Source organism: Vombatus ursinus, unplaced genomic scaffold (assembly GCF_900497805.2).
Source record: "Vombatus ursinus unplaced genomic scaffold, bare-nosed wombat genome assembly UNPS02014797.1, whole genome shotgun sequence".
In the NCBI taxonomy this organism is placed as follows: domain Eukaryota; kingdom Metazoa; phylum Chordata; class Mammalia; order Diprotodontia; family Vombatidae; genus Vombatus; species Vombatus ursinus.
Genome location: NW_020954575.1, coordinates 7,574,964 through 7,597,615, shown reverse-complemented (window position 1 = coordinate 7,597,615; position 22,652 = coordinate 7,574,964). Strand labels below are relative to the sequence as shown.

The 22,652-nt window shown below is 40.9% G+C and overlaps 2 protein-coding genes across 2 annotated transcripts in view; one reads left to right on the top strand and one right to left on the bottom strand.

The window, feature by feature from the left end:
• Positions 1-14,903, bottom strand: part of COIL (coilin) — a 30,643-nt gene extending 15,740 nt beyond the window's left edge. The window contains exon 1 of the mRNA XM_027870276.1: positions 14,635-14,903. Coding sequence (XP_027726077.1) covers positions 14,635-14,879 — 245 coding nt within the window. The 5' untranslated portion in view covers positions 14,880-14,903. The remainder of the gene's footprint in view (positions 1-14,634) is intronic.
• A 5,506-nt stretch (positions 14,904-20,409) lies between these two features.
• Positions 20,410-22,652, top strand: part of SCPEP1 (serine carboxypeptidase 1) — a 30,391-nt gene continuing 28,148 nt past the window's right edge. Inside the window, exon 1 of the mRNA XM_027870511.1 lies at positions 20,410-20,549. Within this exon, the coding sequence (XP_027726312.1) occupies positions 20,492-20,549 (58 nt within the window). The 5' untranslated portion in view covers positions 20,410-20,491. The remainder of the gene's footprint in view (positions 20,550-22,652) is intronic.

The window sequence follows — 22,652 nt, the reverse complement described above, 5'->3', positions numbered from 1 at the left end:
TTCCAATTATCACAGCTTTAAGGCAAACTATTTCAATAAGCTCTCTACTCCAAAACAATCTAAATAGATAATAGTAAAGATATTAACCAGGTTTTTCCCTTTTGTACTGATTCTTCTTTCACAACATGACTAATGTGGAAATATGTTTAATATGATTATACAAGTATAACCCATATCAGATTGCTTGACATCTTGGAAAGGGGGGAGGAAAGGAAAGGGAGAAAAAAGTTTGGAACTCAAAATCTTATAAAAGTGAATGTTGAAAATTATCTTTACCTATAATTGGAAAAAATAAAATAATAGTGAAAAAACAAAACAAAATAAAATAAATGTAAAAAAATATATTAACCATGACATTCATCATTTTTTTAAAATATATTTTATTCCCTGCCCCCACTTACAAGTTAAAATAATTTTTTAAACTTGTTTTTTAAAGTTTTGAATCCAAATTCTATTCCTCCCTCTCTCCTCAAACCCCTCCCATCTCCCTCCCTGAGACAGTAAGCAATCAGATATAGGTTATACATGTGCCATCATGTAAAACATTTCCATATTAGTCATTTTGTACAAGCCTTGAATAAAAGAAAAAGAAGGAAAGAAAAAGTAAAAAAGAACATGCTTTAGTCTCTATTCAAACAATATTGGTTCTTTCTCTGGTGACAGATAGTATACTTCATCATTAGTCCTTTGGGATTTTCTTGAATCATTGTATTGCTGAGAATAGCTAAGTCATTAACAATTCTTCATCGAACAATATTGCTGTTACTACATACAATGTTCTCCTTGTTCTGTTTACTTCACTTTACATGAGTTCATGTAAGTCTTTCCAGGTTTTTCTGAAATCACCCTATCATGTCGTATAGTACAATAATATTCCATTACAATCATATATCACACCTTATTTAGCCATTCCCCAACTGATGGGCATCCCTTTAATTTCCAATTCTTAGCCACCACAAAAAAGAGCTTCTATAAATATTTTTGTACAAATAGGTCCTCCCCCCCCCTCCTTTTTGGGATGTTTCTGGGATACAGACCTAGCAGTGGCATTGCTGGATCAAACGGTATGTGCACAATTTTATAATCCTTTGGGCACAGTTCCAAATTGCTCTTTAGAACGGCTGGATCAGTTCACAACTCCACAAACAGTGCATTAGTGTCCCAGTTTTCCCACACCCCCACCAACATTTATCATTTTCCCTTTTTGTCACATTAGCCAATCTGATAGGTGTGAGGTGGTACCTCAGAGTTGTTTTAATTTGCATTTCTCTAATTAATAGTGATTTAGGGCATCTTTTCATATGACTATAGAGAGCTTTGATGTCTTTGCCTGAAATCTGCCAGTTCATATCCTATGACCACTACCACTTATCAACTGGGGAATAACTTGAATTTTATAAATTAGACTCAGTTCTCTATATATTTGAGAAATGAAGCCTTTATCAGAGATTCTTGTTGCAAAATTCCTTTCCCACCCATTTTCTGCTTTCCTTATAATTTTGGTTGCATTGCTTTTGTTTGTCCAAGAACTTTTAAATTATATAATCAAAATTATCTATTTTACATTTTGTAAGGCTATCTTTTGTTTGATCATAAATTCTTCTCTTATACATAAATCTGACTATTTCATGCTCTTCTAATTTGTTTATAGTATCACCCTGTATGTATAAATCTTGTACCCATTTTGACCTTATCTTGGTATACGGTGTGAGGTGTTGATTTATACTTAGTTTCTGCCATACTGTTTTCCAGTTTTCCCAGCAGTTTTTGTCAAATAATGAGTTTTTGTTCCAAAAGCTTGGATCTTTGGGTTTATCATACACCAGATTACTATGGTCATTTACTATAATGTTAATTTGTACCTAATTTTTCCACTGATTCACCACTCTGTTTCTTAGCCAATAACAGATTTGTTTTGATAATTATCACTTTATAATACATTTTGAGATCTGGTATGGCTAGACCACCTTCCTTCAAATTTTTTTCATTGATTCCCTTGATATCCTTGACCTTTTATTCTTTCAGATGAATTTTGTTATTATTTTTTCTAGCTCTATAAGTTTTTGATAGTCTGACTGGTATGGCACTGAAAATATAGATTAATTTAGGTAGACTTGTCATTTTTATTATACTGGCTTGGCCTATCCATGAGCAATTGATTTTTTTTTAATTGTTTAGATCTAATTTTGTATGAAAGGTGTTTTGTAGTTGTGTTCATATAATTCCTGGGTTTGTCTAGGCAGGTAGATGTATTTTATATTGTTTACAGTTATTTTAAATGGAATTTCTCTATCTCTTGCTGCTGAGCTTTGTTGGTAATATAAAGAAAGGCTGATGATTTATGTGGGTTTATCTAACATCTTGCAACTTTGCTACAGCTGTTAATAATTTTCAAATAGTTTTTTAGTTGATTCTCTAGGATTCTCTAGTATAACATAATATTATCTGCAAAGATAGTTTTGTTTCCTCATTGCCTATTCTGATTCCTTTAATTTCTTTTTATTCTCTTATTGCTATAGCTAATATTTCCAGTACAATATTGAATAAAAGAGATGATAATGGGCATCCTTGCCTTACACCTGATTATACTGGGAAGGCCTCTAGCTTATCCCTATTAAAGATAATGCTTGCTGATGGTTTTCAATAAAGATTGTTTACCATTTTAAGGTAAACTCCATTTATTCCTATACTCTCTAGTGTTTTTAATAGGAATGGGTGTTGTATTTTGTCAAAAGCTTTTTCTGCATCTATTGAGATAATCATATGGTTTCTGATGGTTTTGTTACTGACGTGCTGATAGTTTTCCTTATATTGAACCAGCCCTGCATTCCTGGTATATATCCCACCTGGTCACAGTGAATGATCCTTGTGACATAATGATGTAATCTCTTCGCTAGTGTTTTATTTAAAATTTTTGCATCAATATTCATTAGGGCAATTGGCCTATAATTTTCTTTCTCTGTTCTGGCTCTTCCTGGTTTAGGTATCAGCACCATATTTGTGTCACAAAAGAAATTTGGTATGACTCCTTCTTTGCCTATTTTTCCAAATAGTTTAAATAAAGTATTAGGATTAGTTATTCTTTAAATGTGTGACAGAATTTGCTTGTGAATCCATCTGGCCCTGGGGATTTTTTCGTAGGAAGTTCATTGATAGCTTGTTCAATTTCTTTTTCTGAGATTGGATTATTTATTTCCTCTTCCGTTAATCTGGGTGATTTATATTCTTGTAGATATTCATCAATTTCATTTAAATTGTCAAATTTATTGGCATATAATTGGGCAAAATAGCTCTTAACAATTGTCTTAATTTCCTCTTCATTGGTAGTGAATTCACCCCTTTCATTTTTTATATTAGTAATTTGGTTTTCATCTTTTCTTTTTTTAATCAAATTAACCAATGGTTTATTTCTCTTGTTTTTTTCATAAAACCAGCTTCTAGTTTTATTTATTAGTTAAATGGTTTTCTTTCAATTTTATTAATCTCTCCTTTGATTTTCAGGATTTTTAATTTGGTATTTAATTGGGGGGGTTAGTTTGTTCTTTTTCTAGTTTTTTTTTTAAGTTGCATGCCCAATTCATTGATCTGCTTTTTCTCTATTTTATTGATGTAAGCAATTAGAGATAGAAATTTTCCTCTAATTTTGGCTACATCCCATAAATTTTGGTATGTTGTCTCATTGTTCATTTTCTTTAATGAAATTATCAGTTGTTTCTACGACTTGTTCTTTGGCTAGTTTCCAATTAATTTTTAACCTACCTTTCCATTGCCCATTATTAAACGAATTTTTACTGCATTATGATCTGAAAAAGATGCATTGACTATTTCTGCTTTTCTGCATTTGGTTATGAGGCTTTTATGTCCTAATACACGGTCAATTTTTGTGCAGGAGCCATGTACTGCCAAAAGGGGAAAAAAAAGGTGTATTCCTTTCTATTCCCATTCAATTTTCTCCAGAGAGCTATCATATCTAACTTATCTAGAATTTTATTCACTTCCTTAACTTCTTTCGTGTTTATTTTTTTGGTTAGATTTATCTAGTTTTGAGAAGCGAAAGTTGAGGTTCCCCCACTAGTATAGTTTTATTATCTATTTCCTCCTGTAATTCATTCAACTTCTCCTTCAAAAACTTAGATGCTACACCATTTGGTGCATATGTGTTTAGTATTGATATTACTTCACTGTCTATGGTACCTTTCAACAAGATATGGTTTCCTTCCTTATCTCTTTTAATTAGAACTATTTTTGCTTTTGCTTTGTCTGAGATCATGACTGCTACTCCTGCTTTCTTTGCTTCAGCTGAAGTGTAATAGATTCTGCTCCAGGCCCTTACCTTTACCCTGTTTGTCTCTCTGTTTCAAATGTGTTTCTTGTAAACAACATATTGTAGGACTCTGGTTTTTAATCCATTCTGCTATCTGCTTCCATTTTATGGGTTAAGTTCATTCCATTTACATTTATAGTTATAATAACTGTGCATTTCCCTCCATGCTACTTTTCCCTTGTTTATCCTTCTCTCTCTCATCCCTATCCTATCCCTCCTTAATCTGTGAGCTCTGGAATTCGGCTATGATGTTCCTGGGAGTTTTCATTTGGGGATCTCTTTCAGGTGGTGATGGGTGAAGTCTTTCAATTTCTATTCTGCCCTCTGGTTCTAGTGTATCAGGACAGTTTTCCTTGATAATTTCTTAAAATATGTTGTCCAGGCTTTTTTTTTTTTTTATCATGGCTTTCAAGTAGTCCAATAATTCTTAAATTATCTCTCCTGGATCTATTTCCTAGGTCAGTTGTTTTTCCGATGAGAAATTTCACATTTTCTCCTACTTCTTTACTTTTTTGATTTTGTTTTATTGTATCTCGATGTCTCATGGAGTCATTAGCTTCTACTTGCTCGATTCTAATTTTTAAGGAATTATTTTTTCCAGTGAACTTTTGTACTTCCTTTTCCATTTAGCCAATTCTATTTTTTAAAAAGTTATTTTTTTCAGTGAATTTTTGTTATCTTTTTGCATGCTGTTGGCTTTTTTTTCATGATTCTCTTGCATTGTTCTCATTTCTTTTCCCAATTCTTCTTCCACTTCTTTAATTTGCTTTTTAAAATCCTTTTTTAAGCTCTTCCAGGAGTTCTTTTTGGTTGTGAGACCAAATTATATTTTTCTTTGAGGCTTCACATATAACCATTTTGACACTATTGTCCTCTTCTAAGTTTGTTCCTTGATCTTCCTTGTTACCACAGTAATTTTCTATAGTCAAATTCTTTTTTTGGTTTTTGCACATTTTTTTTCTACATATTTAATGACTTTGTGTTTTTATGTGAGAGCTGGGCTCTGGTCCTGCACTGTCCCAAGCTTTTTGTGCTAGGCTCAGGGTCTTGCTTCTGGCTTTCACTGGGACTCAGGAACTAGCTGCTTGCTTACACTAGAGGGTCCATTTCCCTTCTGGCTTGTACTAGGAAGTGGGGCTCTCTGTTGGCCTTCCCAGGGTGTGAGGTTTCTTTGCTGGCCTGCCCCAGGGGCAGGGTCTTACTGCTGGGTTGTTATGGAAACAGGGCCTCTCTGAGGAAGGACCCTGGAGATGGTGTCTCAGTGGTGGCCCACCCTACAGCAGAACTTCACTACTGGTCAGCAAAGGGGTCAAGGCCTGGCTAGTGGCTTGTGCTGGGAGTGGGGCCTTACCGTGCTGCAGAAACTGCTGGACTGCTTAGGGGGCTACTGGTTTGCAGGAGGGTAGGGCCTCCATGGTGGACTGTGCCAGCTCCTAGCCCTGCCCAAAGCTGGCTGCTCTTGTTCTCAGACCTTGCTTCACTTCCACCCCAGGGAGACAGACCTTTCCTCCCGTGCTGGTAAGCTGCTTCTCTGCTCCTAGATCAGTTCTGAAGTGGTTTTCAAGTTGTTGAGAGGATAATCTGGGAGAGCTTCTGAGGTTCCTTCCTCACTCCACCATCTTGGCACCAGAAGTTCTTGGGATTTTCTTGGCAAAGATATTAGAGTGTTTTGCCATTTCCTTCTCGAGCTTTTTTTTTTTTCTTAACAGATGAGGAACTGAGGCAAACAGGGTTAAGTGACTTGCCCAGGATCACACAGCTAAGTGTCTGAGGCCAGATTTGAACTCATAAAGATGAGTCTTCCTGACTTCAGGCCCAACACTCTATCCACTATGCTACCTAGCTGAATTGAATTAGAAGAACAGCTTCATAAATAGGGAGGTGATTGTCCCATGCTCTAGTTCTGCAAGTTCTGAGCACAAGGTTTTAGAAAGACATTAATAATCCAGGAGGGCAACTACTTGAATTTGTGACATATAATGATTGGTGGAAGGAACTGAGCATGTTTATGCTGGAGAAAAGAAGACTTGGGGGGGAACTGATAGTTGGGTTCAAGTATATGAAAAGCTGTCATGTGGAAGAGGAATTAGATTTATTCTATTTGGATTTATGGAGCAGAATCAGAAGCAGTGGGTGGAAGCTACAAAAAGGCACATATTTGATGGCAGAAAAAGCTTCCAAATAATTACATCTGTCCAAAAACAGGATTGGCTGCCCCAAGAGGTGGTAGGCTCTCCCTCCTTCGAGGTCTTCATGTACAGGCTGAGTAATTATTCGTCAAGTATTCAGAATATGGGCTCCTTCTTGCGTGGGTTGGGTTAGAGGGCTCCTGAGTTCAATGAAAGGTGAAATCAGGGTGGGGTCAAAATAATCAGGAAAGTCAGCACAGAAAACTAGTAATTTGGGCTGAGCCTTGGAAATCATTATGTATTAAATGAAGAAGTTGGACTAGATGTTGTCTGAGGGGTCCTTCCAAACTCCAAACTCTATGATCCCCTGCTTAAGTAGGATTTGGATAGGCAATATTCCAAATGGTAAGAGTAGCATGAACAAAGATAGGAAGGTGGGAGCAAGCATAGTGTGTTCAGCAAACAGAGATGAAACCAGCTTTAGTGAAAACTTCATGTTGAAAGGTAACAGGACATTTGCTTTGATTCATACACTGAAAGTCCTAACTGTAAAGCTAAGGATTTTGGTTTTGAAGTGATATGCAATTGGAAAACGTTATATAACTTATAGAAAGTGGCAAGGTTACTCCATCAACAATGAAGAAGACGGAAGGAATGAAGATGAGGCAGGAAATCTAGCTACTAAACTATTGCAGTAATCCATACATATGATCTTGAGAACCTAAACTAGTACTAGCAATGAAGAATAGATAGAACTCTATGACACTGAATATAAGCAACAAAAGGGGTCCAATGTGATTACAAGTTTTAATCTAGGACTACCAGGAAAGAGAATGAGAATGACAATAGTGGCAGAAATGTAGAATTAGGGAAGTCTGGTAGGGGCAGGAGAAGGAAACAGTATAATTCAGTATGAGATAAGTTGAAGTTGAGGTGACAACAGGTTATCAAAGTGTTGTATTGTTGTAGAAGTGTTGTATAAGCCATTGAAAATACAAAATTATTTTTTATTAATTATTGTATAATCTTGTTTCTCCAAGAAGATTATAAACTTCTTGAGGAGAGGGGTTATGATATTATTATATATTTTCCATGGTTAGGCTTATAACAAGTACTCAATAAGAGGCTAAGACTAGATGTACTGAATGGAGAATGGTCACTAAAGGAGACTTCTTTTTATCTCAATTAAAGCAGAAGGTTAAGGGGAATGAGGAAAAGATAAAAAGAATGAGGAAAGACAGGTTTTTTGATAGCTGCCGAGGGTTAAGAAGGAAGAAGGAAAAAAAAACAACTGCTAAAGGAAACAGAGGGAACAGTCAAGAGTAGTAAATGAACCAGGACAATATTGTAGAAACCAAAGGAGCTGAGATAATTTAAACAAGGGGAGGTAGACATTACTATCAAATTCCACAGAAAGATAAAAGATAGAAACTGAGAAAAATCCATTTTGACTAGAAGATCACAATTTACCAATTACCCCCACCATACCTATCTCTTCCAAATTTGCTGGGATTCTCATCGAGAGGGGACCATGTCAGACAACATCACACCCCTGAGCTCCTGCTTTACTGTCAGCACCCCTCTCTGCCCTGGTGAAATGGGGTTTCAGAAAAATGAAAAGTATGGGTAAACCCTAACATCATTAGCTGGCTACACATATACACATACACACATACAGCCCCTGGACTTTTATAAACCTTACAGATAGTAGTTACTGCAATACAGACAATGTTATAAACGTCTTTCTCTTTTACTTTGGATGAATGGTGGGGAAGGGGGAACAGCCTGCTGGCTGACCTCCTGGGGTGTTCAGCTGGTCCTACAGCTGAAGGCAGTGGAGCTAGGGGGGAAAGGGACAGCTCTAAGTACAAAGATGGTCAGACTCTTGATCTTGCCATCACCCACAAGTGTACCACCTCCATGTTTAAGGATTTTGAAATCCCATTATCCAACCATAATCTACTGGCTTTTCACCTATCCCTGTCTTCTCTTACATAACCCTATTTTTTATCCTCACTATGACTTCCAATCCCTAGACCTCTCAATTCTCTCCCAGGCCATTACCCCTTACTAGACACTCTTCCCTCTTCTCATACTGACTCCCTGGTAAACCAATTCAACTCTAAACTGTCTACCTCTCTAGAATCCCTAGCACACTTGTCATACCACCAGTGACACACAAAAGGCAGCTAGGTGGCACAGTAGAGGCCTGGAGTCAAGAAGACATGAGTTCAAATCTGGCCTCAGACACTTACTAGCTCTGTGTCTAGGGACAAGTCACTTAACCCTGTCTGTCTCAGTTTCTTCACCTGTAAAATGAGCTAAAGAAGGAAATGGCAAACCACTGCAGTATCTTTTGCCACGAAAAACTCAAACAGGTCACGTGACCCAAATAGGATCATGAAGAGATGGGCATGATTGAAATAACTGAACAACAACAACAAAAAAAAACAACACTCAGCCAAGCTTCAGCCTTGGATCAATCCCATCATTTGTCACCTTCACTCCTACACATGTGGCTGAATGAGGGTAAAGAACAATCACACAGTGTTCTAATTGGGTCCACTACAATTTTATGTTCCACAACCACATCTGGGCCCCTACTGCTGCTAGGCAATTCTACTGGATCTTCCTTATCAACTCACTATCCCACGCTCCACAGTGGCTCTTCTAAACCTTTTCAGCTTTTCTCAAACTTCCCACAGCTCCACTTCCCCCCACTCTCTTAATTTCACCTTTGCAATGTCTTTCATATATGCCCCTTCTCTCCTCTGACACTGCCATCACTCTAGTGCAGGCTCTCATTACCTCACACCTTGATGACTGCAATAACCCACTGCCTGTCTCAAATCTCTCCCCACTCTAATCCATCCTCCATTCAGCCACTAAAGTGATTTTCCTAATGCACAGATTTGGCCACGTCACCCATATTCAATAAACTCCAGTGGCTCCCTATCCCCTCCAGGATCAAATACAAAATCCTCCACAACTACCAAAGTGTTGCTCCTAAAGCACAGGTCTCCCCTGCTCAAAAAATTCCAGTACTAAATACAAATACTTCTGTTTGGCATTTAAACATCTTTACAATTTGGGTCCAGCTTTATTATCTATTACTTCTCTTTAGGCAGCCTACACTCTATCCAAAGTGGTCATAGTGCATCCCTCACATATTAACATTTCATTTCCAATCTCCATTCCTTTGCACAGGCTATCTACCCCACATGCCTACAATGTACACCCTCTTCATTTCCACCTCTCAGAAGTCAATCCAAGCCAAGAAGCATTTACTAATGACTTAGTTAATTAAAAAAAATTTTAAAAGTCAGGCACTATGCTAAGAACTAAGGATATATAAAGAGGAAAAAAAAAGTGGCTCAGAAGGAGTTCACACTCTAATGGGATAAACCACTATATGTAAACAACATATAGACAAGATAAACTTCAGATAATCTTGGAGGGAAGGCACTAGCATTAAGGGAGATCTAGAAAGGCTTCTTGAAGAAAGCTAGGAGCTGAAGAAGTCAGGTAATCCAGGAAGCAGAAAATCCCAAGTATGGCGGACAATATGTGAAAATGAAAAGAATCCAGAGATACACTGTCATGTTCTAGGACCAGCACAGCAGCTACTGTCATTGGATCAAAGAGTACATGGTGGGAAGTAAGGTATTGGAAAGGGGCAGGTTTCGAAGAGCTTTAAAAGTCAAACAGTTTTCTCAGTTTCTCAACTGGGGTGAGGAAAGAAAGTGAGAGGGAAAGAAGGCAGACCTTCGTAAAAATAAATGTTAATTTGGAAAAAATCAAACAGAAGATTTTATTTTTGAATCTGGAAGTAATAGAGAGACACTAGAGTTTACAGAACAGGAGTGGTGGTGGTGAAGTAGTCTTTGCTTTAGGAAAATCAATTTGACAGATGAATGGGGGAATGGACTGGAGTAGGGAATTATTTGAGGCAGGGGGACCAAACACAAGGTGATGAGGGTCTATACCACAGAGATGGCAGCGTCAGAGGAGAGAAGAGGGTTCTACATGAGAGATGTTGCAAAGGTAGGATCAATAGGTCTTGGCAACTGGTATGGGAGATGGCAAGAGTAAGAACCTGTGGATGATGCCTAGGTTCTAAGTCTGGGAGACTAAAAGGATGGTAGTACCCTGGACAGTAATAAGGAAGATAAAAAGAGGGGACAATTTGGGAGGAAAAATAATAAATTCAGTTTTGGACACGTTGAGTTTAAGATGTCTATGAGATATCCAATTCAAGATGTCCGATAAGCAGATGAAGATTCGAGATTGGAGGTCAGCAGAGAGGTTAGAACAGGACAAAAAGATCTAAGAATCATTTGCATAGAGATAACTGAATCCAAGTGAATTGATAAGATCATCAGATAAAATAATACAGAGGGAGAAGAGAAGAGGGTCTAGGACAGGAACCTGAGGGGCATCCATGGTTTGTGAGCATGACCTAGACAAAGATCTGGTAAAGGAGACTGAGGAGCAGCCAGGTAAATAGGAGGAATACAAGGAGAAAATGGTGTCTTAAAAACCTAGAATGAACAGAGTACCAGGAAGAAGGTGATTGACAGAGTCAAATGCATGATGGAAAAAAGGTCATTAGATTAGATTAGAGAGCTCACTGGTAACTTCTGACAATGCTGTTTCAGCTGACTAGTAAAGTTAGAAGCCAGACTGCAGAGAGTTATAAAGAGAGTGAGAGGAAAGAAAGTATTGTCACCTTAATATAAACACACGTCTCAAGGAGTTTTACAACACAAAGGAGAAATAAAGCTAGCAAGGATGGATGGATTAAGGGAGGGATTTTTGAGAAAGGAAAAGACATGGGCACATTTGTAGGCAGAAGGTAAACAGCCAGTAGAAAGGGAAAGACAGATTAGTGAGAGAGTAGGGAAGACAGAAGGAACAATCTGCTGGAAAAGATGATTATTTGTGTACGTTTGCCTCAGTCAGGAGAAGGTCCAGTTCTTCATGTGTGTTGTTGCTTGTCCTTTGTTCTTGAAGAGGATCAATGACATCACAAGGGTGATATCTTGACTTCTGAGTGAACTGGATTTAAGTGAGGCAGAACTATACAAAGTTGTCAGACTCATTCTCTCCTTCAAAGTCTCTAAGTTGACTGGCAATGAATGGCCTGGGATGCTGTGGATGACCTCAGCCTTTCTAAATTAAGGTCTTTCCCAGGCTTCAGTTTGTCTGAGGCAATACCCATTCAATGACTAAAGGCTGGGTAAGAACTCTGACTTAGCCTCATGTGTGACAGAAGTGTAGAAGACAGTGGCAGAAGGCATGAGAGAAGAAAAAGCTCTTGTGGAACACCTCAACTTTTTCAAAGAAATATGAAGCAAGGTTCTCAGCTGAGAAGACTGGGGGAGGGACATGACAGGAGAGATGAAAAGGTCTGGAAAAGCTGTAGTGAATGGAATAGTGAACCAATTAGGGAGGTATAAAAGGATCATCACGCCACAGTAACTTAGGATGCCACAGCGAGTTGAGATCATGTAACAAATCTATCGCAAATCTAGTCAACACAATTTTGATATTTTCTCCAGCTTCATGGAGCAGCATGTGAGTAGGAGTGAAGACAGTACCCTATGGGAATAATCCAAGGCTGAGGCTTGTCAGGGCAAGACTATCCATAGGGTAAGGGAGGAAGCAACTCAGAAGACAATACAATCGAGATGGGGAAGAGGAGACTGTAGCTAGAAAAGGAGTGAAGGCATGAGGAAGAAATGAGGAGGTGGAAGGACTGAAGGTCATTCTTAAGACAAAGAACAAGGTTAGGAGATGACAGGCAGTGGGATAGATGATGGAAAGAATTTCAAGTTTACAAACACGGAAGTAGAACACTTGTGAGTGATGGCGAGGTCAAAGATATGACCATCTCTGCAGGTAGCTGAGCAGGTCATGAGAAATGAATAAATTAAGGAAATGGGAGGTTAGGGTGCTTGAGGGAGGATCAAAATGCATTATAAAGTTAGGGTAGAAAGAAGATTAAGATTGTGAGTCAGGCACCAAACTCTTTAAGGAAGGGGAAAGAAAGTGTTCTGGAGGTTGGTAAATAATAGCTACCAGCATCTTGACTGGTTGATAAATATGAATTGAATGAACCTTAAAGGAGAAATTACTGAATGATGGTGCTAGAGTGCAAGCATGGAAGCCGCAATGGGGAGCAAGGAGTATTCCTAAGATCCGAGTTATGAATGAAAATGCAACTTGTGTAGGAAAAAACCTGCAGGTGAGCTATATAATCCAGAGGGAGCCTAGGCAAATTCGTGCTCTCTTCAAAAGCTTAGCTCAAGCACCACATCCTAACTGCTGGTGCCTCTTTCCTCCTCAAATTATCTTATATTTACTTTGTATGTTCTTTGTATCTACTTGCACATTGTTGTTGCCTCACACAGAATGGCTGCACCTCAAGAAACTGTTTCATTTTTATTTTTGTATCCCTTGCAGCCAGGAAGATTTAGGTTCAAGTCCTGCCTCCAATCATACCAACTGTGTGACCCTGGGCAAGTTTTTAACCTCTCAGTTGTTTAGGATAGTCAAGAGCTGCAGAGAACGTGAAAACCTGCATCAGTAGAGAAAATTTCCTTACCTATGTTCAGCTCAGAGCCTGCCTATCAAGTAATAGATAGTAAGTACTTAATAAATGCTTAAGTAGTAATTAAGGGAAATACATCATCAAGTATAGAAATTTAGTATTGTATTTTTTGAGTGTGTATTGGGAGAGGTAAGCACCTACTACGTGCTGCTTGTTGCAGTTTGTCCTTCCTTCTCAAAGCTGACCATGATCTCAGGAAGGTGATGCCATGACAATGCAAGTAAATTGGATTGAAGTGAGAGAGGGCTGGGCAAACTCAGCAGCCTCCAGGGTCAGCTGGGTCCAGTGACCAGATATAAATCAGGACAACAGGAGATGGCCAAGGATGCAGTGGGGATCCTTCACTTTTTCAGGTTAAGGTCTTCAACAGGTCTCAGTCTGACTGAGGAAAAGCCCATTCAGTGATTACGGTTTAATAAGAAATGAGGCAGAGAATGACCTCTTTACCTGTTTCCCCCCCCCCAAAAAAAATCGATCTAGGAGGGGAAGACCCTCAGGGTTTCTGGCCAAAACAGAAACAATTGCTATTTACATTCTTTCTAAGCCAATCGAGGCCCAGACAATACCAAGCACAGTTCTAAGGGCTGGGGAAACAAAGACAGGCAAAAGACGTCCCAGCTATCAAACAGCTCCAGGTCTAAAAAGACAGACAACATGAAGCTAGGTGGTGCAGTGAATAGAGTGACACCTAGGAGTTGCAGAAGATTAATCTTCCCCAGTTCAAATCTGGCCTTAGAGACTTACTAGCTCTCTGACCCTGGGCAAGTCCCTTAACCCTGTTTGCCTCAGTTTCCTCCCTGCAAAACAAGCTGGAGAAGGAAATGACAAATGCCTCCAGTATCTTTCCCAAAAAAACCCCAAATGGGGTCGTGAAGAGTCGGATATGACTGAACAACAGCTACCGACAGGGTACGTTACAAATAATCACCAAAGGGAAGGCACAAGTAAAGGTTTCCTGCAGAAAGCGGGATTTTAAGCAAGGTCTTGGAGGAAGTCAGGGAAGCCGGGAGAAGGCGGGGATGAAGAAGGAGTGTATCCCAGGCTTGGGCGCAGCCCCTGAAAATGCCCGGACTCTGGAGAGCCAGCAGCCGGTGCTTTAGGCCCTCGGTGTCACCGGATCGAGAAGGGAGGGCAGGGGTTGGTGTAAGGAGGCTGGGAAGGAGACAGAGGAGAAGTAGGCGGGGAAAGGGTCGAAAGTCGATTAAACTGACCAGCCCTAATTAAATTAAAAACTCGTGCTTTGAAGAAGTGACTTCCGATTCAAAGCCGGGCCCTTCACGTCCACACGTGCTCCCGTGCTTGTCCCAGCTACGGCTGAAGAGGGGCGGGATGCTGCCTCCCCAAAGTACTTGGCCCCCGGACCCCAATCTGAGGGGAAGGGAGGAAAATGCCCATTACACTGGGGGGGGGATTGCGGGGGCGGGGCTCAGAACACGAGCACGAAGAGCAGAAATCACTACGCGCCCCCCCCCCGCAACTCTGCGCCTGCGGCCCCCCTGGCCCCACACCTGAGGCAGAGGCACCCCCCCACCCACACACACCCACCCAGCACGCGCACGTTCACGCACCTGAGGCAGTCGTTGTCACGCACCAGGCGCGCGCTCTCAGTTGGGGGGAGTAACCCCCCTTCTAGGTAGAGTCCCAACGCCGCCCTAGAGCTGAAGCCGAAGCGGTGGCGGATGAGGCTGGCCAGGTCAGTGACCACTCGGCATTTGGTCAGGTCAGCCAGGAGCCAGAAGACTGAACAGCGCGGAGAGGAAGGCGGCGGGTAGTCGAAGTGGAGCCGCAGGCGAACCGTCTCGGAGGCCGCCATCTTGTACCGTGTTCGACGGAAGCCGAGAGGCACCAAGAAACCTATGGGATTCGAGAGAGCGTTATGAGGGGCCCCGCTTGGTTGCTTCGGGGATGCCACCGCCACCTTCTGGCGGAATGTGGACACTGCAGGGTCTCTTGTTTAAGCGAGGCCGGTTGTCATCTTCATTTGAGAACTCCCTATGATTGGGGTAACTAGGAAAGGTTACTAAAACCCAGGGAGCTTACAGTCTAAAAATGGATAATCCTTTAAAAGGAGCTAATACAAGTATAGACTTTTGTAGTCTCAATTCTAGATGCGTTGTTGTTAGTGGAAAGTACCCTAGGCAAATTAGTGTCCCCTCACCAGGGCTGGAGTCAGGAAGTCCTCAGTTCAAATCCAGCCTCGGAATCTTATTAGGTATGTGATCCTGGGCACTTCTCTCTGCCTCAGTTTTCTCGCCTGTAAAATGGGGATAATAATAGTACTTACCTCCCTGGAGGTGTTGTGAGAATCAAATGAGATAAGATTTGTAAAGTACCTGGCATATATTAAGAACTTCATAAATGCATGTGTCATTCCTTTAACTTTCAAGTCCTGTTACTTCCCTCTTTGCATTCTCCACTTCTGCCAAACTGGTGTTACTACACTCTATCACACATGGCATTTCAGCTCTTGCCTTTGCACACTCCTCCTCCTGTGCCTAGAATATACTCCCTATTCTCCCCCTCTCAGAATCCTTGATTCAGAGCTTAGCTCTGAAGTTCAGATTCTCATCTGTGCTCAGACACTTAAAGGTGGGGATCTTGGGCATGTCACTTCAGCTGCTTTGCAAAATGAGGGTAACCACACAACCTACTTCACTGTTAAAGTGAGGGGAAGCATTTTGTAAACTGTAAGGCAGGCCACAGCCGAAGGTTATTATGTTTCACCCCTCTCAAGTATTGACCAGAGACCAGATCCCCCCTTGTCTTCAGTCTCCTCAGCAACCCTTCCACTCTTGGGTTAACCACTCCTATACCATCCTCCTACCAAATTTAGAAAACTTTGTCAGTAGGTGTATGGAATGGGCCATTCTTCCTTTTTATCTAGGAGGGTCTATTTAGGTTGCTGAGTTATCTTGGTGCAGTGCTTGGAATGGATGCCACTGGTCCTGCCAGGTTAACTTTTTCAAAGCAGGTTGACTACATCCTCATGAAGGCAAGCTAAGCAGTCCATTTCCAAAGTTGTCCTTGTTCCTTACCACCAAAAGAAAAGAAAAGGAAGAAGAAAAGAAAAAAAAGAACATAAAGGCTTGCCTTCTACTACATTACTGCAACATATATTACTCCTCAGTGAGAGGAGGCCACATTGCTTTGTCAAGAGTCGGAATCATTCTGGTTAACCAAGGGCAGCCAGAAGAAATACACCTTACATGACCATCTTTTCATTAATAACTAATAAAATGATTACCCAGAAAAAAAAAAGTATGCCTTACTCAGGGTTTGTTTGTTTTTTTTATCAGCACATCTTTTGCCTTTCTGAGGGCGGGGTTAATGGAAATGCCAGTGATTTGCTAGAGGATACAGTATTAAGTGTCAAATAATAGGTCGGTATTTAGTGAATACCTACAAGGTACCCACATGTATATGACTCTGCTAGGTCAACCAGATATATAAGGTCATTTGAACAAACTTGTCTCTGCCCTAGAGGCACGTAGAGTGATTTCAGGTCAGGAGTGAATAGATTTAACTTCATCTTCATGTCCCCCTACACTTACTGTGAATAATTATTTTGGCCCAAATAGATGCACAATTTTGAATTTTAAATTCAGAAACTGAAGATGGAAATAGGTTTGCAAGCAGCTGTGAGGAATAATAATAAAAAAATCACACCACAGGGAAGTGTTTTAGGTTGTTAATAGCACATATCAATCTCAGGTCTCAGCTCTCAAACTTGACAGTTTTAAATGAGTTCAGTTTTTCAGATACAAACTCAGAAAAAAGGAATCATTTCAAGGTGACTCAATGTTCATGGAGAGGCAGCATGATATAGTGGAAAGCCAAGTCCTGGATTAGAAATCAACAGACCTGGATTCAAGTCTCCCCTTTGCCATTTATTATTATTATTATTATTATTATTATTATTATTATTATCATTCTTCTTATTATTATTAGCTATGTTACCATGGGAAATTCATAATATCTGGACCGCAGGTTTCATGATTTGTAAAATGGGAATGATAATATTTGTACCACCTTATCTCATGGGGTTGTTGTGAGGATCAAATGGGATAATATCTGTAAAGAACTACATAAATGTCAGTTATTATTTGAAAAGTGGAGAGAAGAACAGGAACATCCTTTCTTCTGATAACAAGAAAAATTTCTAAGACCTGAAGAAAATTTCTAGCAAGAATTACATCTACTATCTTTTCCTCTTCTTAGTCAGTTGTCCAACACTGACCTATGGGACTTGCCTTCCAGTTTCAGAGACATTTCAAAGGTTTGTGGAGTTACAGGGGGATTCACAGTTTTATTTCTTAATCACTTGCCCTCCACCCATATGTCCCACATAGTTCTCTCTCGTTAACCCTAGAAAAATGATGACCCAGAAATGACCAAGAAGAGAGCATGGGTTTATCTCTTGCCCCAGAGAAGTATTTTTAAAATAGACTTTAAAAACATTCCAGAGATGCCAAACTCCTCAGTCCATGCTGGTTAATTTTTGCAACATAGTTTCACTCACACAGGTGAGGTCACTTAGAGAATCACAGGAGCAAAGATTTAGAGCTAATGGGGACCTTCAGGTCATTGAGTCCTCTCATTTTATGGATTTGAAGCTGGACATTAAAGATGTCCAGCGGCTTACCCAGGAGGAAACTGGAAAAAGGTAGAAAGCCCCCCTGCTTAGACACAGTGAAACAAAATCCATGCTCCCAGATCTATCTATATCAGCTAGGAGTCATTAGGGAAGTCACTTAATTCGACTCTCAGTTGGAGCAATGAATCCTCCAAATTAAAGAAATACCCTACTTTCTTCCATTCTAACCCGTCCTCCTAATAGGGCACAAATTCAGGCTTAGCCCTGCATTAGGGAAGGCAGGGAGGTAGAAGTTCCTCTGAGGAGTGCCTAAGAGCCGTGCCCAAGAATTCTTGGGACTATCTTACCTATTCCCTGAAACCCTCACCAGAAGTTCTTTCATCATTACCCTGCCAAGACCCACCCGGCCTTCCACCGGGTAATAGAAATTCCTTCTTTTCTTTCTTCTGTACTATTGAAACAGCTGCCCAATTAGCCTTTCAGCCTCAAATCTCTTCTCTCTCAATCCATCCTCCACCAAGCTGTCACAGAGATATTACTGAATCATACGTCTGATCACATCACTCCCCTTTAAGAAGCTTCTTATTTACTATAGCATCAAAATGAAATTGTTTGACATTTAGATCTCTGTACAGTCTGGCTCCAGCTTGCCTTTCCAGACTTGTCACTCATTAGTCACCTCTATGTACTCTATTGTTCAGCCAAACTGGCCTTTTCAATGTTGCCTACATAGGACACTCCATCTCTCATCACCACGCCATGGAACGGGGTGTGTCCCCAGGGCCTGGAAAGCTCTCTGTCTTTACCTTTACTTAGAATCTCTAGCTTCCTTCAAAGATCAGCTCTAGGGCCAAATCTTATATGGGATCTTTCCTCATTCCCTCCTGACTTCTATTTGCCTCCCCATACCCTGGAGAAATTACCTGGTATGTACTTTGTATATACTTGACAAGTATATACTTGTCATATATGTGAGACACCTGTTGCATAGTGAATGGAATAATGGCTCTCCAAGAGTGGTCCATGGGCTTTGTGAGGTGTGCAGTTGGTGAAATTTTCAATGTTGTTGTTATTACAGATACAGGAAAATCTATAAATGACTTTAGGGCAGCTAGGTGGCAGAGTGGATGAAGCGCTGGGCCTGGAGTCAGAAAGACTCATCTTACTGAGTTCAAATCTAGCTTCAGACACTTCCTAGCTATGTGGCCCTGGACAAGTCACTTAACCCTGTTTGCTTCAGTTTCCTTATCTGTAAAATGAGCTGGAGAAGGAAATGGCAAACTATTCCAGGATCTTTACCAAGAAAACCCAAAATAGGGTCACTAAAAGTCAGACACAACTGAAGAACAACATAAATAATTTTGCCACACGTTTTATTTACCTAGCATACTTAGAATAGATTTCAAAAAAAAAATAAACAAAACTTGACTATTACACATACAATGAGCTCAGAACAGTTCAAGCTTTGAACTCACCAAGAACTGAACAAAAGGGCTGCTGTGATCAGAGGAAAACTGCCCATTAGAGGGTCTCCCAGTCTTTGTTCTTCCCAAAGTTCAATTTGTAGTGACTCTGTGGGAAAGAATACTGTATCACAGGCAAAATAAGTTGGAGAACCACTGGAAGGAGGAGCTAGCTAGCCTCAGAGTCAGGAAGACTTGGGTTGAGTTCCACCTCTGACACATACTAGCTGTGTGACTCTGGACAAATTGCCTAACCTCTCAGTGCCTCAAGCTTCCTAGATTCTAAGATGAAGAGCAGTTACCCCTCGATGATCTGCAGAGGTAGAGGAAATCTTACAGGAAGTTCCAATGAACTCACAGGTCCATTAAACAAACAAGCTAACCATCATTAAAGACAAAAAGAAAACAATCTCTGCCCACGAGGAGTATTTGATCACAGGCTCAGTTTCGTCTGCTGGCCTTCACGGGTCATCTGTAGCTTCTGCAAAACTCCCAAATTCCCATTTAATTTCTTATGCCAACCCAAGATATATTGAAGTGGGATGGGAAAAGTCGAGATGTGGAAGGGGTAACTACTACCAAACACTTACATAGCACTACTATGTATTTGGTCATAGGATCATAGACTTAAAGCTGGTAGAGACCTTGGAGGCAACTGAGTCCAATCTCTTCATTTTCTAGGTGAATAACTAAGGCATAGAGAGCTAGAGAGTATGAGGCAGGATATGAATCCAAGACTTCCTAACTGCAAGTCCAGCACCTGTACACCATCTACAAAACAGATAAAAAATAAATACAAGGTCATTTCAGGGCTGAGGTCCTAGAGGCTGGCAGGGTGGGGTAGGGATCAAGAAAGCCCATGCCCACTGATTTCAAGGTCCCTGTCTCACAGTTGGAGTAACAGCAAGTTTAACATATCCAGGCTTAAAAACAAAATGGGGGCAATATTGTACAGCATCCTCCCAGGGCCCCTTGTATTCCTATTTCAAGCATCCTTGAATTTCCTCTTCTCCACCCCTCCCCCATCCCAATTACATCTGCAAAAAATGAGTTGACAGCTATTTGACAGTACTGGAAGCCCAAATCTCCACTCCTCCCACCTCCCACCTCAGCTATCCCATCTGTATAGCTCCCCTAGGAGCTAAATAGAGGCTTCTTTGCCACCTGCCTTGTAATAGCCAAGTGGAAGGGCCAGAGGGAGCCCTGGAGAAAGCGTGACTGACATCCTTACCCAAACCAGCCCTCCCCAGCCCCCTTTTCTCCTCCTCCCATCCGGTAGGTCATATGATTACTGGGTAAAACTCCTGCCCCGCTGCTGTTCCCACCTCTGCTGTTGCCGTCACGGCCGCTTCGTCCACCGCAGTCGTCATGGAGCTAGTCCCCTGGCACCTTGCTGCCCTGCTGTTGCTGCCGAGTCTGAGCCCCGGTAGGTTTGGCACCTTCGTTGCTGTCGCTGAGGCCGTTGCTTCTGTCTCGGAAGAGGGAAGTTGGTGCTATTCCTTCTCTCCCCTTTAGCTGGATTTCATCTACTGTGTTTCTACTGGGGTTAATCTTTAATAAAAACAACCACAGTGAAGCTAAGAGTTGCCTTGTTCAGAGCTGGAGGCAGGAGACCTGAGTTCCAGGCCTACTTCCCCCACAAACTGAGGGACCCTGAGAGAGCCACAGTTTTTCTCATCTGTGAAATGGGGAGGTTAATTTTATTTTTACTACTTACCCTCCTAGAGAAAGAACTTTGTAAAAACCTGAAGGACTCTGTATAAATGAGCTGTTCTCGTGAGAGGAGGAAGAAAGAGCCCTGAACTTGTAGTCACAGGGCGTGAGTTTGAATGCTGACTCTGCCTCTTACTAGATGTGTGAAAGTTATCTAGTTACTAGAAAGTCACTTTCTTAATCTGGATCTCAGCTACCCCATCTGTAAAATAGGAGTGGGGTCTCAGATGAGTTCTAGGATCCCTTCTAATCCTGGATCTCTGATTGATCTTCTGAGACCTAGGTTCAAGTCCTGCTTTAGACATATACTAGTTGGACTGAGGACAAGTCACTTGAAGTTTTCTGGGCCTGTTTATTTATCTGTAAAAGAAGAACGTATGTGACCCAGCCCACAGGGTTATTGTGAAGGAAAGTCGTATGTAAGTGAATGGTTATTCTTTCTCAGTGTGGAAGAGCTGGTCACCATGCAATCTGGTCTCAACCCAGGGCTGAGACTTCCCTTTTTGTGCTGTGTTTGGGTGGGCTGGGCTAAATGATGTTCTCTTGTCTAAAATTTTGAGTTGAAAGATCCAGAGGAAGAAGAAACTTTTAAAAACAGTCTCGTTTACCTCAAGACAAAAGAATATCTTCTTCCTCTGATGCCTCTTTGATGCTCTGAGAAGCAGCCTGTACAGGGCAGACCTTGGGTTCCATTCCTTTCTAGGATACTAACCATGTGACCATGGGCAAGTCACTTAATATCCCAATGCCTTCAGGCAACCCTTTGAGGGACTTTCTGCAGTTAAAAAACTGGGAGTCCCCTGGAAAGCATGAGAACCCTTGTTCTGTCCCCACCTATATACAAACAACAGCAACAAGTCCCTCATTCTCTATTTTCTCTTAAGTTTGTTTTACAAATTAGTATTTAACCCAACTTATTTCATGAAGCTTTTTTGAGAGGCCACATGAAAGCCTTAGAGGAAGCTTTTTTCATATTTAGCAATCATTGCTTGTTATCACGGGCCAGGTGGTTCAAGGAGAGAGACTTGGAGTCAGAACTCTGGAGGTAAAAAGTCTATGACCTTCCAGTTGCCTAGTTTGCCCAATACCACAGTTTTGCCTTTTATAAATTGGGAATCCCAGCATTTCCCCTTTCTCTTCTGACTTAAAGATAGCATATTATTGTTGTTGGGGACTCTTTGTGAGCCCATTTTGGGGTTTTCTTGGCAAAGATACTGGAATGGTTTGCCATTTCCTTCTCCAGCTCCTTTTACAGATGAGGAAACTGAGGCAAACAGGGTGAAGTGACTTGCTGAGGGTCACACAGCTAGTGTCTGAGGTCAGATTTGAACTCAGGTCTTCCTGACTCTAGGCCCAGAACTCTATCTACTGCACCACCCAACTGCCGAAAAACAGCATCCTGTCATGGATAAAGGACTGGTCTTAATAAAGAATAAAGAAGAGCTGGATTCAAATTCTGCCTGAATCATTTAGTAATCTCTCTGAGCCAGATTTCTTATCTGCATAATGGGGGTAATAACAGACCCTACCTCCGCAGGGTCATGTGAGGCTTAAATGAGATCATGTATTTTGTGAACCTTAAAGTGCTGATGTAGATCAAATATCAGCTTATTATAGTGTCTCCATAAGTGGGAATGGAAACAAAAAACTAACCTTCTGTATATTTTCTGCTGTCCTCCTGTCTCCTGATATGGGCCACTTTCTGTTCCCCTTAATCTGCATTTTTTTTCACTCCAATCCAGCCTCTCAGCTACTAAATATTCCTTAAAAGCAAGCCACACTCTCTCCTCCCACACTCAATAAACTATAATGGCTC